The following is a 16,739-nucleotide window of genomic DNA, read 5'->3' as shown; positions in this document are numbered from 1 at the left end:
ATCCAACATCTTTCAGCAACACGTCTTACTCCCTATGAAATGCTCCTGTTGACTGCACCCCATATCACTCTTGCTCACTGTAATATCCCTAACCTTGCCACCCTTCTTCCCTCCTCTATGGACGAAACTCCTCATGCCTAACTCTGACAGACCATCTCTTGACTCCCTATTACAGCTTTCAAGAAACCCCTTTAACAAATGTTGATTCTTCATGGTTTACTGATGGTTCTTATTTAAAAGATGAAAATGGTGAATATTGTGCTGGATATGCAACTGCAACTTCTTTGGAAGTTATCAAGGCAGCACCTTTGCCTTTGGCTACCTCAGCACAACAGGCTGAATGATACGCTCTTACTCAACAAGCCTATAGTTCAGCCATGGGCAAAATTGCAAATATTCATACAGACAGTAGAAACACTTTTGGAGAAGCTCATAACTTTGGAATGTTATGGAAGCAGAGAGATTTCCTTACGTCTTCCTTATGTCTAACAGGGATAAAACTTAAAATGGCCCATATATTCAAGATTTATTAGATGCCATACTTCTACCAGCCACTCTGGCTATTATTAAAGTTCTGGGCATTCTAAACTTGACTCCCTGGAAGCCAAAGAGAACCACCTCACTGATATCTCCACTAAAAATGCTGCTCTGGGCTTCCCTTGTGGCGCAGTGGTTGAGAATCCGCCTGCCAATGCAGGGGACACGGGTTCGAGCCCTGGTCTGGGAAGATCCCACATGGCACAGAGCAACTAAACCCATGAGCCACAACTACTGACCCTGCGCGTCTGGAGCCTGTGCTCCGCAACAAGAGAGGCCGCGACAGGGAGAGGCCTGTGCACCGCGATGAAGAGTGGCCCCCACTCGCCACAACTAGAGAGGGCCCTCGCACAGAAACGAAGACCCAACACACCCAAAAATAAATAAATAAATTTATTTTTTTTTTAAAAAATGCTGCTCTCACAGGAACCAATAACCAAACCTCTGTCATGCTCCAAAAAGATGTTCCCCCAAATGATAATCTAGACAAGTTGACTAGAGATACCCAACAACTGGCCACAGAAAAGGAAAAACAATATTGGAAGTCTAATTACTGTTGGTTTGATAAAAAGAAAGAGCTCTGGTTTGGGCCGAATGACGATCCAGTCCTGCCAGAGACTCTAAAATTCCCATTACTGACTACAGTTGACCCTTGGACAACACAGGATTGAACAGCAAGGGTCCACTTATATGTGGATTTTTTCCAATAAATACATACTACAGTACTACATGATCTGCAGTTGGCTGATGCAGAATCTCGGATACGGAGGGCCAACTGTAAAGTTATAAGCAGATGTTCAGCTGTGCAGGGGGATCAGTGCCCTCACCCCTGTGTTGTTCAAGAGTCAACTGTACTGTATATGCATCGAATCACTGATCTACTGATAAAATGATAAACTTTATGAATCAGTACTGGTGGGAAAATATTAATAAAGCCACTAAAAGCACTTTATTTACCACACGCATCCAAAATACAATGCTGGGGAACCTATCCACATCACCCCACAACTTTAAATTACCCAATAGACCATTTGAGGTTTGGCAACGGATTTCCTACAGCTTCCCCCATCTCATGGATATAAATATGTTTTGGCAATGGTTGTATATTTTCTCACTGATCTGAAGCTTTCCCTAGTAGATGGGCCACTGCCTCTCCTGTGGCTAAAATTCTATTAGAAAAGATTATCCCTGGCTTCCCTGGTAGCGCAGTGGTTAAGAATCCACCTGCCAATGCAGGGGACATGGTTCAATCCCTGGTCTGGGAAGATCCCACATGCCGCGGAGCAACTAAGCCCGTGCGCCACAACTACTGAGCCTGCGCTCTAGAGCCCACGAGCCACAACTACTGAGCCCAAGTGCCACAACTACTGAAGCCCGCATGCCTGGAGCCCATGCTCCGAAACAGGAGAAGACACCACAATGAGAAGCCCGCACACCGCAACGAAGAGTAGCCCCCGCTCGCTGCAACCAGAGAATAGCCTGCACACAGCAACAAAGACTCAACACAGCCAAAAATAAAATTAAAAAAAAGAAAAAAGCCATTAAAAAAAATTATCCCTACCCAGCGAACCCCACCTCTAACTTCATGGTGACTGGGGAATTCACTTCACCAGCCAGGTGCTTGGACAAGTCTGTGCTGTCTGGCCAGTTCTACAACACTTTCCCTGTGCTTACCAGCCAAAATCCCCAGGGCCAGTCGAACACACGAATGGCACCATTAAGAGTGTATCGACAAAATTTGTAGAGACTCTTCAAACACCCTGGCCAAAGTCACTGCCACTGGTCCTTCTAAATCTTAGGTTTATCTACCCTTTTTGCAACCCATAAACTCTCACACTTTGAGATAATCAGAGGATTCTCAATGCTGCTAGCTCCTGCTTCTTTTGATCTACAGCTAATAAGAGAGTATATACTTGAATATTTTAAAGACTTCATTGTTTCTGTTGAAAATAACCATGACTTAGTAGAACAATCTTTTCACAGCATGCTCCTGGGAGACAAAGGTCTTCAGCATCGTCCCTTACAACCTACAGATTTCGTCTCCTGGAAGAGACATCTTCAAAGACATCCCTCTAACCTTGGTGGAAGGGCCCTTACCAACTGTTGTTAACCAGTCCGCGTACTGCCAAGATCCAGGAAACAGACTCTCAGATCATGTATCACATCTAAAGAAAGCACCAAACCCTGAGTGGACCTGTGTACCAACTGATGACCTAAAAGTAAAGGTTTCCAGGAATTGAAACAGATGACAGATAAAGGAGACAGCTTTCCCAAGATGACCAGACCAGGCCTGTATACCTTTTCCCCATTGTTTCTTACCTTATTTCCCCCCTTTCTTTCTTGGAAAGACAATGATCTTCCCTGCACTTCTGAATCTGTTTGCAACAGAGGGAAACATCTGATGGTTGGGTTTGCCACCAGAAACTCAAATCTGTACACAACAGCAGTAACTCTCTAGTCCATCCTGTGACCAATTTTTCATTTGTCCCTAATGCCACTGCTAATTTCACTCCATTTCCCCTCAATGTTAAGTCCAGAGTGAAACTTCTGTCAGCATCCCTCCCGACGCCGTTTCATCCTGAACACCCCCACTGACTGTAGCAATGATGGTACCACTCCCGATAAACTTAAAATTACGCTACTACAATCACCCCACTCACGCCCTTACTTTCATAGTCTTTGTCCCCAAAACACCTTAAACCCAATTACCCTGTGCCATCACGTTAGAGAATGGACTTCTCGGCTTGGAGGAATCCTCTCCAAATGCTCTCAAAACATCACTGACCCCGGTTGACGAATGCCAATAGCTCCATTCCCACAAATTCACCACTGAACAATGCCACTTCAGCTGGAGTCCTCTGTGCTCATCCGGTTTCATCTTCGTTTGTGAACGAGGGCATCATCCCTGGGCTTATAAATGTCTGGACAGTTGGCGAATGGGAGGACAATTCTCGTTAGGATATCCAGTTGTTCCACTATCCATTCATAACCGATCTGAAACCAATCTCTGGGCCAACCCCTTAAACCCACTTCAAAGAACCTACTGTTAACTGCCCAACAGGGTCCATGACTCTGGGTCTGTCTCCTTGGCAGATCTTTCCTCCTTTCCTGGTTTGGAGTACACATCAATGAGCACATGATTAGAAATCTATCCATTACCCTAGGTTACACAGCTGATTCCACCCCTAAAGCAATAGCTACCCAACAACAGGCTTAGATTCCGTCAACTTTAGTAATAGAAGAGCCAGTTGTCTCGCCAGCAAAAGCAAGTTTATTTGGGAATAGCCACAGGAATTACAATTCAGGATATGCGAACTATCGCAGATCACAGGCGAATCCAGAAAAGAGGAAAGAGGAGTTTGCTTTCATAGGGAAAAAAGGGAGTTGGGATGGACTGTAATAATGAAAGTGTTCACTGGAGGAGGCTAGGGGTCCAAAGTATGGAGGCTTCTCATTGGTTGGGCAGCTACAGTCTGATTGGCTGGGCTGTCATCAGACGGCGAGTTTTCTTCTTCCTGCTGGATAGTAGAGTAGGCAACACCTTCCTGTCTGAGATATAGGCGCATATCTCTTCCTGTTTGGAGTAATCGATGATGCACTGGTCGGGGGACTCCCCCTACAGGTCTTCCTCCGCTCCAATTTTAGATGAGGTTTCTTTAATTAATTCCACAATTCCTTAGCTAAGGTGGTATTAGACAAATTGCCCTTAGCTAACTCCTAGCAGAACAAGGTAGTATATGCTGGCAGCAAGAACAACTTGTTGCACATGGATAATTTCCTTTGGGGCTAGGAGAAACTCAATTACATAAAATCAGGGAACAGGTACACTGATTACAAGTTTCAACTGATTCCCCATGGTCCTTCAATCTTTAGGACAATTATACAAACTGGATTTGTCATATTACTTTTAATTTTGACTTGTATAATCATTTTAAAACTTTGTACCGGAGGAGAGGGGATTAAGAGTGCTGCTTAAAGGAGCTCCAGAGACGGGTGCGAGCCACGGCTATCAGCACGGACCCCAGAGACAGGCATGAGACGCCAGGGCTGCTGCTGCCGCCACCAAGAAGCCTGTGTGCGAGCACAGGTCACTCTCCACACCTCCCCTCCCGGGAGCCTGTGCAGCCCGCCACTGCCAGGGTCCCGGGAACCAGGGACAACTTCCCCGAGAGAACGCACGGTGTGCCTCAGGCTGGTGCAACGTCCTGCCTGCCTCTGCTGCCGCAGGCTCGCCCCGCATCTGTACCCCTCCCTCCCCACGGCCTGAATGAGCCAGAGCCCCCGAAGCAGCTGCTCCTTTAACCCAGTCCTGTCTGAGCTAAGAAGAGACGCCCTCCAGCGACCTACACGCAAAGGCGGGGCCAAATCCAAAGCTGAGCCCTGGGAGCTGTGCAGACAAAGAAGAGAAAGGGAAATCTCTCCCAGCCTCAGGAGCAGCGAATTAAAGCTCCACAATCAACTTGATGTACCCTGCATCTGTGGAATACATGAATAGACAACGAATCATCCCAAATTGAGGAGGTGGGCTTTGAGAGCACGATTTATTATTTTTTCCCCTTTTTCTCTTTTTGTGAGTGTGTATGTGTATGCTTCTGTGTGAGATTTTGTCTGTATAGCTTTGCTTTCACCATTTGTCCTAGGGTTCTGTCCGTCCTTTTTTTTTTTTTTACTTTTAAAAAAAATTTTTTTCTTAATGATTATTTTTTATTCTTTATTTTAATAACTTTATTTTATTTTACCTTACTTTATTTTTTTATCCTTTCTTTCTTTCTCTTTCTTTTTCTTTCTTTCCCTCCCTTCCTTTCTCCCTCCCTCCCTTCCCTCCTTTCTTTCTTTCTACTTTTTCTCCCTTTGATTCTGAGCCGTGTGGATGAAAGGCTCTTGGTGCTGCAGCCAGGAGTCAGGGCTCTGCCTCTGAGGTGGGAGAGCCAACTTCAGAACACTGGTCCACAAGAGACCTCCCAGCTCCATGTAATATCAAATGGTGAAAATCTCCCAGAAATCTCCATCTCAACACCAACACCCAGCTTCACTCAATGACCAGCAAGCTACAGTGCTGGACACCCTATGCCAAACAACTAGCAAGACAGAAACACAACCCCACCCATTAGCAGAGAGGCTGCCTAAAATCATAAGGCCACAGACACCCCAAAACACACCACCAGACATGGACCTGCCCACCAGAAAGACAAGATCCAGCCTCATCCACCAGAACACAGGCACTACTCCCCTCCACCACAAAGCCTACACAACCCACTGAACCAACTTTAGCCACTAGGGACAGACACCAAAAACAACGGGAACTACAAACCTGCAGCCTGCAAAAAGGAGATCCCAAACACAGTAAGATAAGCAAAATGAGAAGACAGAAAAACACACAGCAGATGAAGGAACAAGATAAAAACCCACCAGACCTAACAAATGAAGAGGAAATAGGCATTCTACCTGAAAAAGAATTCAGAATAACGATAGTAAAGATAATCCAAAATCTTGGAAATAGAATAGAGAAACTGCAAGAAACATTTAATAAGGACCTAGAAGAACTAAAGATGAAACAAATAATGAAGAACAACACAATAAATGAAATTAAAAATACTCTAGAAGGGAGCAATAGCAGAATAACTGAGGCAGAAGAATGGATAAGTGACCTGGAAGATAAAAGAGTGGAAATAACTACTGCAGAGCAGAATAAAGAAAACAGAATGAAAAGAACTGAGGACAGTCTCAGAGACCTCTGGCACAACATTAAATGCACCAACATTCGAATTATAGGGGTCCCAGAAGAAGAAGAGAAAAATAAAGTGACTGAGAAAATATCTGAAGAGATTATAGAGGAAAACTTCTCTAATATGGGAAAGGAAATAGTTAATCAAGTCCAGGAAGCACAGAGAGTCCCATACAGGATAAATCCAAGGAGAAACATGCTAAGACAAATATTAAACTGTCAAAAATTAAATACAAAGAAAACATATTAAAAGCAGCAAGGGAAAAATAACAAATAACACACAAGGGAATCCCCATAAGGTTAACAGCTAATCTTTGAACAGAAACTGCAAGCCAGAAGGGAATGGCAGGACATATATAAAGTAATGAAGGAGAAAAACCTACAACCAAGATTACTCTACCCAGCAAGGATCTCATTCAGATTTGATGGAGAAATTAAAACCTTTACAGACAAGCAAAAGCTGAGAGAGTTCAGCACCACCAAACCAGCTTTACAACAAATGCTAAAGGAACGTCTCTAGGCAAGAAACACAAGAGAAGGAAAAGACCTACAATAACAAACCCAGAACAATGAAGAAAATGGGAATAGGAACGTACATATCAATAATTATCTTAAATGTCAATGGATTAAATGCTCCCACCAAAAGACACAGACTGGCTGAATGGATACAAAAACAAGACCCATATATATGCTGTCTACAAGAAACCCACTTCAGACCTAGGGACGTATACAGACTGAAAGTGAGGGGATGGAAAAAGATATCCCATGCAAATGGAAATCAAAAGAAAGCTGGAGTAGCAATTCTCATATCAGACAAAATAGACTTTAAAATAAAGACTATTACAAGAGACAAAGAAGGACACTACATACTGATCAAGGGATCGATCCAAGAAGAAGATATAACAATTGTAAACATTTATGCACCCAACACAGGAGCACCTCAATACATAAGGCAAATACTAACAGCCATAAAAGGGGAAATTGACAGTAACACATTCATAGTAGGGGACTTTAACACCCTACTTTCACCAATGGAAAGATCATCCAAAATGAATATAAATAAGGAAACACAAGCTTTAAATGATACATTAAACAAGATGGACTTAATTGATATTTATAGGACATTCCATCCAAAAACAACAGAATACACATTTTTCTCAAGTGCTCATGGAACATTCTCCAGGATAGATCGTATCTTGGGTCACAAATCAAGCCTTGGTAAATTTAAGAAAATTGAAGTTGTATCAAGTATCTTTTCCGACCACAACGCTATGAGACTAGATATCAATTACAGGAAAAGACCTGTAAAAAATACAAACACATGGGGGCTAAACAATATACTACTTAATAACGAAGTGATCACTGAAGAAATCAGAGAGGAAATCAAAAAATACCTAGAAACAAATGACAATGGAGACACGACGACCCAAAACCTATGGGATGCAGCAAAAGCAGTTCTAAGAGGGAAATTTATAGCAATACAATCCTACCTTAAGAAACAGGAAACATCTCAAATAAACAACCTAACCTTACACCTAAAGCAATTAGAGAAAGAAGAACAAAAAAACCCCCAAAGTTAGCAGAAGGAAAGAAATCATAAAGATGAGATCAGAAATAAATGAAAAAGAAATGAAGGAAACAATAGCAAAAATCAATAAAACTAAAAGCTGATTCTTTGAAAAGATAAACAAAATTGATAAACCATTAGCCAGACTCATCAAGAAAATAAGGGAGAAGACTCAAATCAATAGAATTAGAAATGAAAAAGGAAAAGTAACAACTGACACTGCAGACATACAAAAGATCATGAGAGATTACTACAAGCAACTCTATGCCAATAAAATGGATAATCTGGAAGAAATGGACAAATTCTTAGAAATGCACAACCTGCCAAGACTGAATCAGGAAGAAACAGAAAATATGAACAGACCAATCACAAGCACTGAAATTGAAACTCTGATTAAAAATCTTCCCACAAACAAAAGCCCAGGACCAGATGGCTTCACAGGTGAATTCTATCAAACATTTAGAGAAGAGCTAACACCTAACCTTCTCACTCTTCCAAAATATAGCAGAGGGAGGAACACTCCCAAACTCATTCTACGAGGCCACCATCACCCTGATACCAAAACCAGACAAAGATGTCACAAAGAAAGAAAACTACAGGCCAATAACACTGATTCAGATAGATGCAAAAATCCTCAACAAAATACTAGCAAACAGAATCCAACAGCACATTAAAAGGATCATACACTGTGATCTAGTGGGATTTATCCCAGGGATGCAAGGATTCTTCAATATATGCAAATCAATCAACATGATACACCATATTAACAAATTGAAGGAGAAAAACCATATGATCATCTCAATAGATGCAGAGATAGTTTTCGACAAAATTCACCACCCATTTATGATAAAAACCCTGCAGAAAGTAGGCACAGAGGGAACTTTCCTCAACATAATAAAGGCCGTATATGACAAACCCACAGCCACCATCGTCCTCAATGGTGAAAAACTGAAACCACTTCCACTAAGATCAGGAACAAGACAAGGTTGCCCACTCTCACCACACTTATTCAACATAGTTTTGGAAGTTTTAGCCACAGCAATCAGAGAACAAACGGAAATAAAAGGAATCCAAATCAGAAAAGAAGAAGTAAAGCTGTCACTGTTTGCAGATGACATGATACTATACATAGAGAATCCTAAAGATGCTACCAGAAAACTACTAGAGCTAATCAATGAATTTGGTAAAGTAGCAGGATACAAAATTAATGCACAGAAATCTCTGGCATTCATATACACTAATGATGAAAAATCTGAAAGTGAAATTAAGAAAACACTCCCATTTACCATTGCAACAGAAAGAATAAAATATCTAGGAATAAACCTACTTAAGGAGACAAAAGACCTCTATGCAGAAAATTATAAGACACTGATGAAAGAAATTAAAGATGATACAAATACATGGAGAGATATACCATGTTCTTGGATTGGAAGAATCAACATTGTGAAAATCACTCTACTACCCAAAGCAATCTACAGATTCAATGCAATCCCTATCAAACTACCACTGGCATTTTTCACAGAACTAGAACAAAAAATTTCACAATTTGTATGGAAACACAAAAGACCCCGAATAGCCAAAGCAATCTTGAGAACGAAAAATGGAGCTGGAAGAATCAGGCTCCCTGACTTCAGACTATACTACAAAGCTACAGTAATCAAGACAGTATGGTAATGGTACCAAAACAGAAAGATAGATCAATGGAACAGGACAGAAAGCCCAGAGATAAACCCACACACATATGGTCACCTTATCTTTGATAAAGGAGGCAGGAATGTACACTGGAGAAAGGACAGCCTCTTCAATAAGTGGTGCTGGGAAAACTGGACAGGTACATGTAAAAGTATGAGATTAGATCACTCCCTAACACCATAGACAAAAATAAGCTCAAAATGGATTAAAGACCTAAATGTAAGGCCAGAAATTATCAAACTCTTAGAGGAAAACATAGGCAGAACACTCTGACATAAATCACAGCAAGATCCTTTTTGACCCACCTCCTAGAGAAATGGAAATAAAAACAAAAATAAACAAATGGGACCTAATGAAACTTCAAAGCTTTTGCACAGCAAAGGAAACCATAAACAAGACCAAAAGACAACCCTCAGAATGGGAGAAAATATTTGCAAATGAAGCAACTGACAAAGGATTAATCTCCAAAATTTACAAGCAGCTCATGCAGCTCAATAAAAAAAAAAAAAAAAAAAAAACCCAATCCTAAAATGGGCAGAAGACCTAAATAGACACTTCTCCAACGAAGATATACAGACTGCCAACAAACACATGAAAGCATGCTCAACATCATTAATCATTAGAGAAATGCAAATCAAAACTACAATGAGATATCATCTCACACCGGCAGCATGGCCATCATTAAAAAATCTAGAAACAATAAATGCTGGAGAGGGTGTGGAGAAAAGGGAACACTCTTGCACTGCTGGTGGGAATGTGAATTGGTACAGCCACTATGGAGAACAGTATGGAGCTTCCTTAAGAAACTACAAATAGAACTACCATATGACCCAGCAATCCCACTACTGGGCATATACCCTGAGAAAACCGTAATTCAAAAAGAGTCATGTACCAAAATGTTCATTGCAGCTCTATTTACAATAGCCAGGACATGGAAGCAACCTAAGTGTCCATCATCGGATGAATGGATAAAGAAGATGTGGCACATATATACAATGGAATATTACTCAGCCATAAAGAGAAACGAAATTGAGTTATTTGTAGTGAGGTGGATGGACCTAGAGTCTGCCATACAGAGTGAAGTAAGTCAGAAAGAGAAAGACAAATACCGTATGCTAACACATATATATGGAATCTAAGAAAAAAAAAATGTCATGAAGAACCTAGGGGTAAGAGGGGAATAAAGACACAGACCTACTAGAGAATGGACTTGAGGATATGGGGGGGGGAAGGGTAAGCTGTGACAAAGTGAGAGAGTGGCGTGGACATATACACACTACCAAACGTAAAATAGATTGCTAGTGGGAAGCAGCCGCATAGCACAGGGAGATCAGCTCAGTGCTTTATGACCACCTAGAGGGGTGGGATAGGGAGGGTGGGAGGGAGGGAGATTCAAGAGGGAAGAGATATGGGAACATATGTATAACTGATTCACTTTGTTGTAAAGCGGAAACACACCATTGTAAAGCAATTATACTCCAATAAAGGTGTAAAAAGAAAAAAAAAGAAAAGAAAAAAACCCTTTGTACCTGTTGCCTGTCAAACATCTGCAGAAATGATGCACCGAACAGTATTATGTCAACTCAGTGCTTTGAGATGATCTCCAAGGCTTAGAACCTCGATAAGACATAATTTAAGAATGGGAGATGCCTGAGAGCTCCTCCTTGTACCTTCCGTGTGGCTCAAATGTGGCCCTGCGGTTTCCAAATGCTACTTGCTCTTTCTTCCCAACAAAACTCCCAGGAAAGGTCCTTTCCAGCAATGAGGGACACAGACAAAAATATTTCAAGCAAAAGAAAAAAAATCAACCTGATGCTGCAGCAGTTATGCTTTCAGAGAAAGATCTTGATCAAAGAGGAGAAATGTGAGAATGGATAAAGCACTTGATTTTAAATGGAGTGGGAAAGCCACGGAAGGAGAGTTCTTACCCTTGGTTTCAACTTACACAGCCAGCAGGAAGAAAGAGTTTTGTTTTTTTGTTTGTTACTAGAGCAATGCTGTTTATTTGTTTTCTTTAATTTTTAAAAAAAATTTATTTTGTATTTTTTTACATCTTTATTGGAGTATAATTGCTTTACAATGGTGTGTTAGTTTCTGCTTTATAACAAAGTGAATCAGTTATACATATACATATGTTCCCATATCTCTTCCCTCTTGCGTCTCCCTCCCTCCCACCCCTCTAGGTGGTCACAAAGCACCGAGTTAATCTCCCTGGGCTATGCGGCTTCTTCCCACTAGCTATCTATTTTACGTTTGCATTTCTCAGTAACAGCAAAGGGACCATCACTTGCAACCAATGTGAAACTGCAACAACCCTGAACTCTTGTTCTCCTCTAATGAACTTTTGTTCAAAACAACACTCGCCGGTTTCCTCCCAGATTCCAATAAAAGCTAACCTTCCCTTTGTTCCTCAGATTTGCCTATGGTTCGCCATGGTTTGCTTGTCCCGAATTGTAATTCGTCTGCTATTCCCTCTGCTAAACTCATCTTTGCTTAATAATAACTGTTGTTAATTTAAGTTTGGCAGACTCTTCCAGAAGCACTTCATAATGAACAAAGAGGTCTTGCCCGCTCATTTCTTTATAAACTCAGGTATGACAAAATAGCTGTTAAGTAATGGTGAGAAGCTGGAAATAAAGCCCGAGGATATGGCTCGCCCTCTGAGACCGATTATCTTTGAGTTGTTAAAGCCAGAACAGAAGAAGCTAAGAGACGGCCAAGGCAAGCCCTGAAGGAAGGTGAATGAGGACAGCTATCACCCCACTTTACCACAACACGCTCCAAACTCATCCTCCTGCCCCCACTTCACAATGTTGAAAAGTTTAATGAGGAAAGAGCCTGTATCGGTCATAAAATATAATGTTTTCACTTTATTTTTTAAAGTGCAGCTCTTCAAAAATTTCATTTAAAAAGATCATCTGTAAGGGAAAAAAAACGCTTAATTTAAACACTGATTTTAAACATCCCCGTTAAGTGAATGAACAAAATATCAGGCTAGGTTTATAAACTCCAGGAGATCCCTGCAATAGGAAAAGGTGGCCTGTCAATAGGTGGCTGCCAAGATGATTTGATTTCAGGGACAGCAGAAGGGACTCCTGCTTTTTTCCTCATGTCTTTCCTCTCACCTATGGCCTCACTGATGCCTGAAATAAATTTTGAGTGTCCTGGGTCCTTCATTGTCTGTCTGATCCTGCAAAGGAGCTGGGCCTGCCTCACTGTGACTTTGGAGACACGTAAGTCTTACCAGATATTTGCCCCTCTGCGTAAGTGAAGAGGTAACGCTTTGCCCTGAAAGCAGGTTTTAATCAGGGGCAAAGCGCACTGAGCACCAGAAGACTAGCTTTCATACGAACAATTCAAAATAAATACTTAAGAGTGACATTAACATGACACAAATAACAACCATACACTCAATGCCTGTCAGAAAATATTACGTATGTATAAATGTTAAGGAAGCTACTATCTTCTAGGAGAAATACCAGCCTATGTCCTCCTTCCCCCATCCCTAACCGCTGCCCTCCCCCGCAAAAAAAACTTTAGCAAACCTTCATAGCATAGGTGAATTCGCTCTTCTGCTTTTAACTCGGGTTTCTGATCCTAGTCATGTACTTGTCTGGGCTGGCAGCACTCATTACCGTAGTATAAATTGTGTAGCTGAAAATGAGAGGAATTTTAACATATACATCATTTTCTCTAATATTCCAAAGAGGGGAAGAAAAATCCCAAGCTCTTTTCCTAATACCTGGGACCCAGGACAAGAATACAGACAGACACCCACCTATGTCAGGCTATTTAAAAGTTATAATTCAAGCAACCACACTAAGTGTTCTTTCCTATTTTGACAACACTGTGGAAGGCCAAGTTCAAAATTCTCAGACTCCCCAGAGTTTCACACTGTGGCAATGAGGGAGAGCTAGCCTTAGCCTGCAGTCCTGCTCTGCCTACCCCACAAATGGCACATATGTGGACGCTCATCTAGGCTTCATGCACCACCCCCAGCAAACAGCCATCCCTTGGCCACCACCAGGCACAGGACGTCCATGAAGGCTGCACACCGCCACCAGGAGAACACCACCCAGGGAAGTGGACCACGCAGGCCCTGGAAATGGCTTGGGCGCTGTTCAGGACGAGAATTCCAGGGTTCTGGGTACTTGGGCCAGACTCTGAGTGGATTCCTTATATCATGGGAGAGTCAGAGGAAGGCCAGAGTGGGGACCTGAAAGCTCAGGGATCAAGACAGGGGGTCCACTGGCCCAGATCTAAGAATGAAAAGTACAATGTCACTTACTCAACATTCTGCAGAGCAAGAGACCCAAATAACTTGGGCACATGCACATACGCATGCACATACACACTGAGGCTCCTACCCTTCACTCCCTTCGACTACCTTTTGCCCCAGACACCAGCTGGGATGCCTGCTCAAAGCATTGGGAGTGGGGCAGTTTAGGAATAGGCACTGGCACCCCACAGCTGAATCAAACACTGGGCTGAAGACAGCACTATGAGAACATGCAAAGCTTGTCAAGGGGAACGAAGGTTCCCTGAACAGGACCTCAGCTGCTTATTTAATTTAGTCATAATTCTTTTTTAAACTTTTAAAAAATGTATTATTTTTGGCTGCGTTGGGTCTTCATTGCTGCGGGCGGGCTTTCTGTAGTTGCGGCGAGCGTGGGCTACTCTTCGTTGCCAGCTTCTCATTGCGGTGGCTTCTCTTGTTGTGAAGCATGGGCTCTAGGTGTGCGGGCTTCAGTAGTTGTGGCTCGCAGGCTCTAGAGTGCAGGCTCAGTATTTGTGGTGCAGGAGTTTAGTTGCTCCGTGGCATGTGGGATCTTCCTGGACCAGGGCTGAAACCGGTGTCCCTTGCATTGGCAGGCGGATTCTTAACCACTGTACCACCAGGGAAGCCCTTTAGTCATAATTCTGTTCTCCATCACTGTTTTAATACTGTCTCTGCTTACAGCCACAGCAGAGGATGGAGCTCCACTGCAGGGGACTGTAATTTTGTAGCACAGCACAAGGGGGCAGCATAGAGATCCTTGCTTCTGTTCAGACATTTCTAAATATTAGCCTCACACACTGAACAGACGTAGCTGATGGTAATCATTACATGCAAAAGGCCTGAGAGTCAGGGATCTGTGTTATTTCTGGTTCACTGGTGATAATCATTTAAATGTAGATCCTGTTGGGTTTTCAATTATACAATAAAGAAAAATGCTTCTTGGTAAACTGTTTATAACTTCTGACAATTCTATTTCGACAAAACATTTGCCATTTAAACATTCATGGCCTTTAACTCAGTAATCCTACTTCTGTGAATTCAGCCAAGGAAAATATACAAAAAGAGGGGGGAAATGTACAAATATATTTATTTCAGAGTTTTAATAGAGGAAAAACTAACAACTGGAGGATGTTTAATCCAATTATACTACATTCAATTGGTTATGATGCAGCTATTTAAAGTTATAAGGGCTGTTCACAGCATGGAAAATGCTTTATTAAAATAAATATTAAAAAACGATTTGATTATACTATTAATCTTTAAATGAAATATTGATCATTTATATAACTATTTAAAAAACTATAAGAACACAAAAATAGGTTAACTTTTTTTTTTTTTTTTTTTTTTTGCAGTACATGGGCCTCTCACTGTTGTGGCCTCTCCCGTTGCGGAGCACAGGCTCCAGACATGCAGGCTCAGCGGCCATGGCTCACGGGCCCAGCCACTCCATGGCATGTGGGATCTTCCCGGACCGGGGCACGGACCCGTGTACCCTGCATCGGCAGGCGGACTCTCAACCACTGCGCCACCAGGGAAGCCCTAACTATTTTTTAAATGATTATTAAAAAGGCAAAATTGTGCCCATCTGTAAAGGGTAATGGTGAGTTGGAGCTAACTCCTACAGGCTGGTGAGAGTCAATGGTTAAATATGCAGGAAGTTTATGAGCCAACTGTAAGCTTGAAATAGGCCATGGTGAGTATTTACACCAAGGAAATCAATAAATGCTACAAATCAGGAGTCTTTTGTTTTTGCTCTCTCTGCCCTCAAAGAACTAGTTCACTGGCATAGTGCTAGGTATCATTTGTGACCCAACTAGCTCATTTGTTAGAGTGGGAAAATACTGATTTGCTTTTCTGTAGAAGACTGTTTTAGCTGTTAGAATATCGTTTATGGAATTAATTTTTTAGCAATAATCTTTTTATCTGGACATACTTAAAAAAAATTCAAAGAGATATATTCCTATTACAGTGCAAAGTGAACAGAGTAACACCAGTTTTGAAAATGTCATTGTACCTAAGGAATCTTAGAGCACCCAAATATACAAAAGGTAATCTAGAGGCCGTCAGGAAAACAACTGTTTTATATTTGTGTGAAAGAGGATCATTTCAAAGAAAAAAATCAATTGGGTATTTGAAACTAAAAATCCCTTTACAAGTTTTATCCATATTAGGCTATTTCTTGAAGAATATCATTTTTTATATTCTTGCCTTGAAGAAAGAAGGAAGGATGATGAGAAAGTAGGAAATGTTGGGTTTTGGAATTTATGGAGGTAAGAGAAGGAGATAAGACTCTGTGATGACTTGCTACCTCTTCTATTTTAGGCCCTACCTACCTCACTGAGCCGGTCGTGGGCACAGAGAAGGCAATCAGGCAACACCTTGAGGGGTATGAGGCCACGAAGTGCGGGCTCTTGGCCTATTCAGTCGTGCTGTGATGGTGACGGCGGACCTTCAGAGCTTCCTGTACAAGTTTGGTGGGGTCTGCGTCTCAAGTTTAACTAACCGCTTCCTATGGTAGTGGCAGTGGCAGCCCGGCCCAGCGGTTCACCTCCAAAAAAAGGAGGTGGGTAACATCCCAGGCTGTGGACCCGAGAAGCCATTGCTCACAGAATGCTGCTATCAAGGACACAGGCTAAAAGAGAAACATTACCTTAGGCACTGAATCAGCTGTGAAATGAGCACGGGGGTAGCAGAAACTCCCCGGGAAGATAAAGGAAAGCCAAAGGTATCTAAAGCTTAGTACTAACAGTGAAATTAGGGAGCTCCCAAGCGGCGAAGGTGGTCCCCAGCTAGCAGACGGATTTAGGATGAGCATGTCATGCCCTGCTCCTTCCAGATCACTCTATCCTCCTCACCTTTGTTTTTCTCCATGGACTCCTCACCTGACTGTTGCTACATTTGTTTATCTGTCCCTCCCTGCCAGTAGAATGCTGGTCCCA

General features: G+C 42.0%; 1 protein-coding gene across 7 annotated transcripts in view; it reads right to left on the bottom strand.

The window, feature by feature from the left end:
* NAAA (N-acylethanolamine acid amidase) overlaps positions 1 to 16,739 on the bottom strand; it is a 48,666-nt gene that overhangs the window by 14,771 nt on the left and 17,156 nt on the right. Inside the window, exons 10-12 of one of the 7 annotated variants that reach the window (XR_009519525.1) lie at positions 13,067 to 13,175; positions 3,582 to 4,055; positions 3,247 to 3,458 (exon numbers count right to left, since the gene is read on the bottom strand). Coding sequence is in view for 5 of the 7 variants with exons in the window: in XM_060012355.1 (XP_059868338.1) it covers positions 13,100 to 13,175 (76 nt within the window). In the remaining 2 variants the exon portion in view is untranslated. Of the gene's footprint in view, positions 1 to 881; positions 4,112 to 11,719; positions 12,440 to 13,066; positions 13,176 to 16,739 lie in introns of those variants that run through there. The other 6 variants (XM_060012352.1, XM_060012353.1, XM_060012354.1 and 3 more) reach the window with 6 other exon arrangements.

The sequence above is a fragment of the Delphinus delphis genome, chromosome 5 (genome assembly GCF_949987515.2).
Source record: "Delphinus delphis chromosome 5, mDelDel1.2, whole genome shotgun sequence".
Taxonomy (NCBI): Eukaryota; Metazoa; Chordata; class Mammalia; order Artiodactyla; family Delphinidae; genus Delphinus; species Delphinus delphis.
The sequence above is the reverse complement of the archived record's forward strand: the minus strand, read 5'-3'. Positions and strand labels throughout refer to the sequence as shown.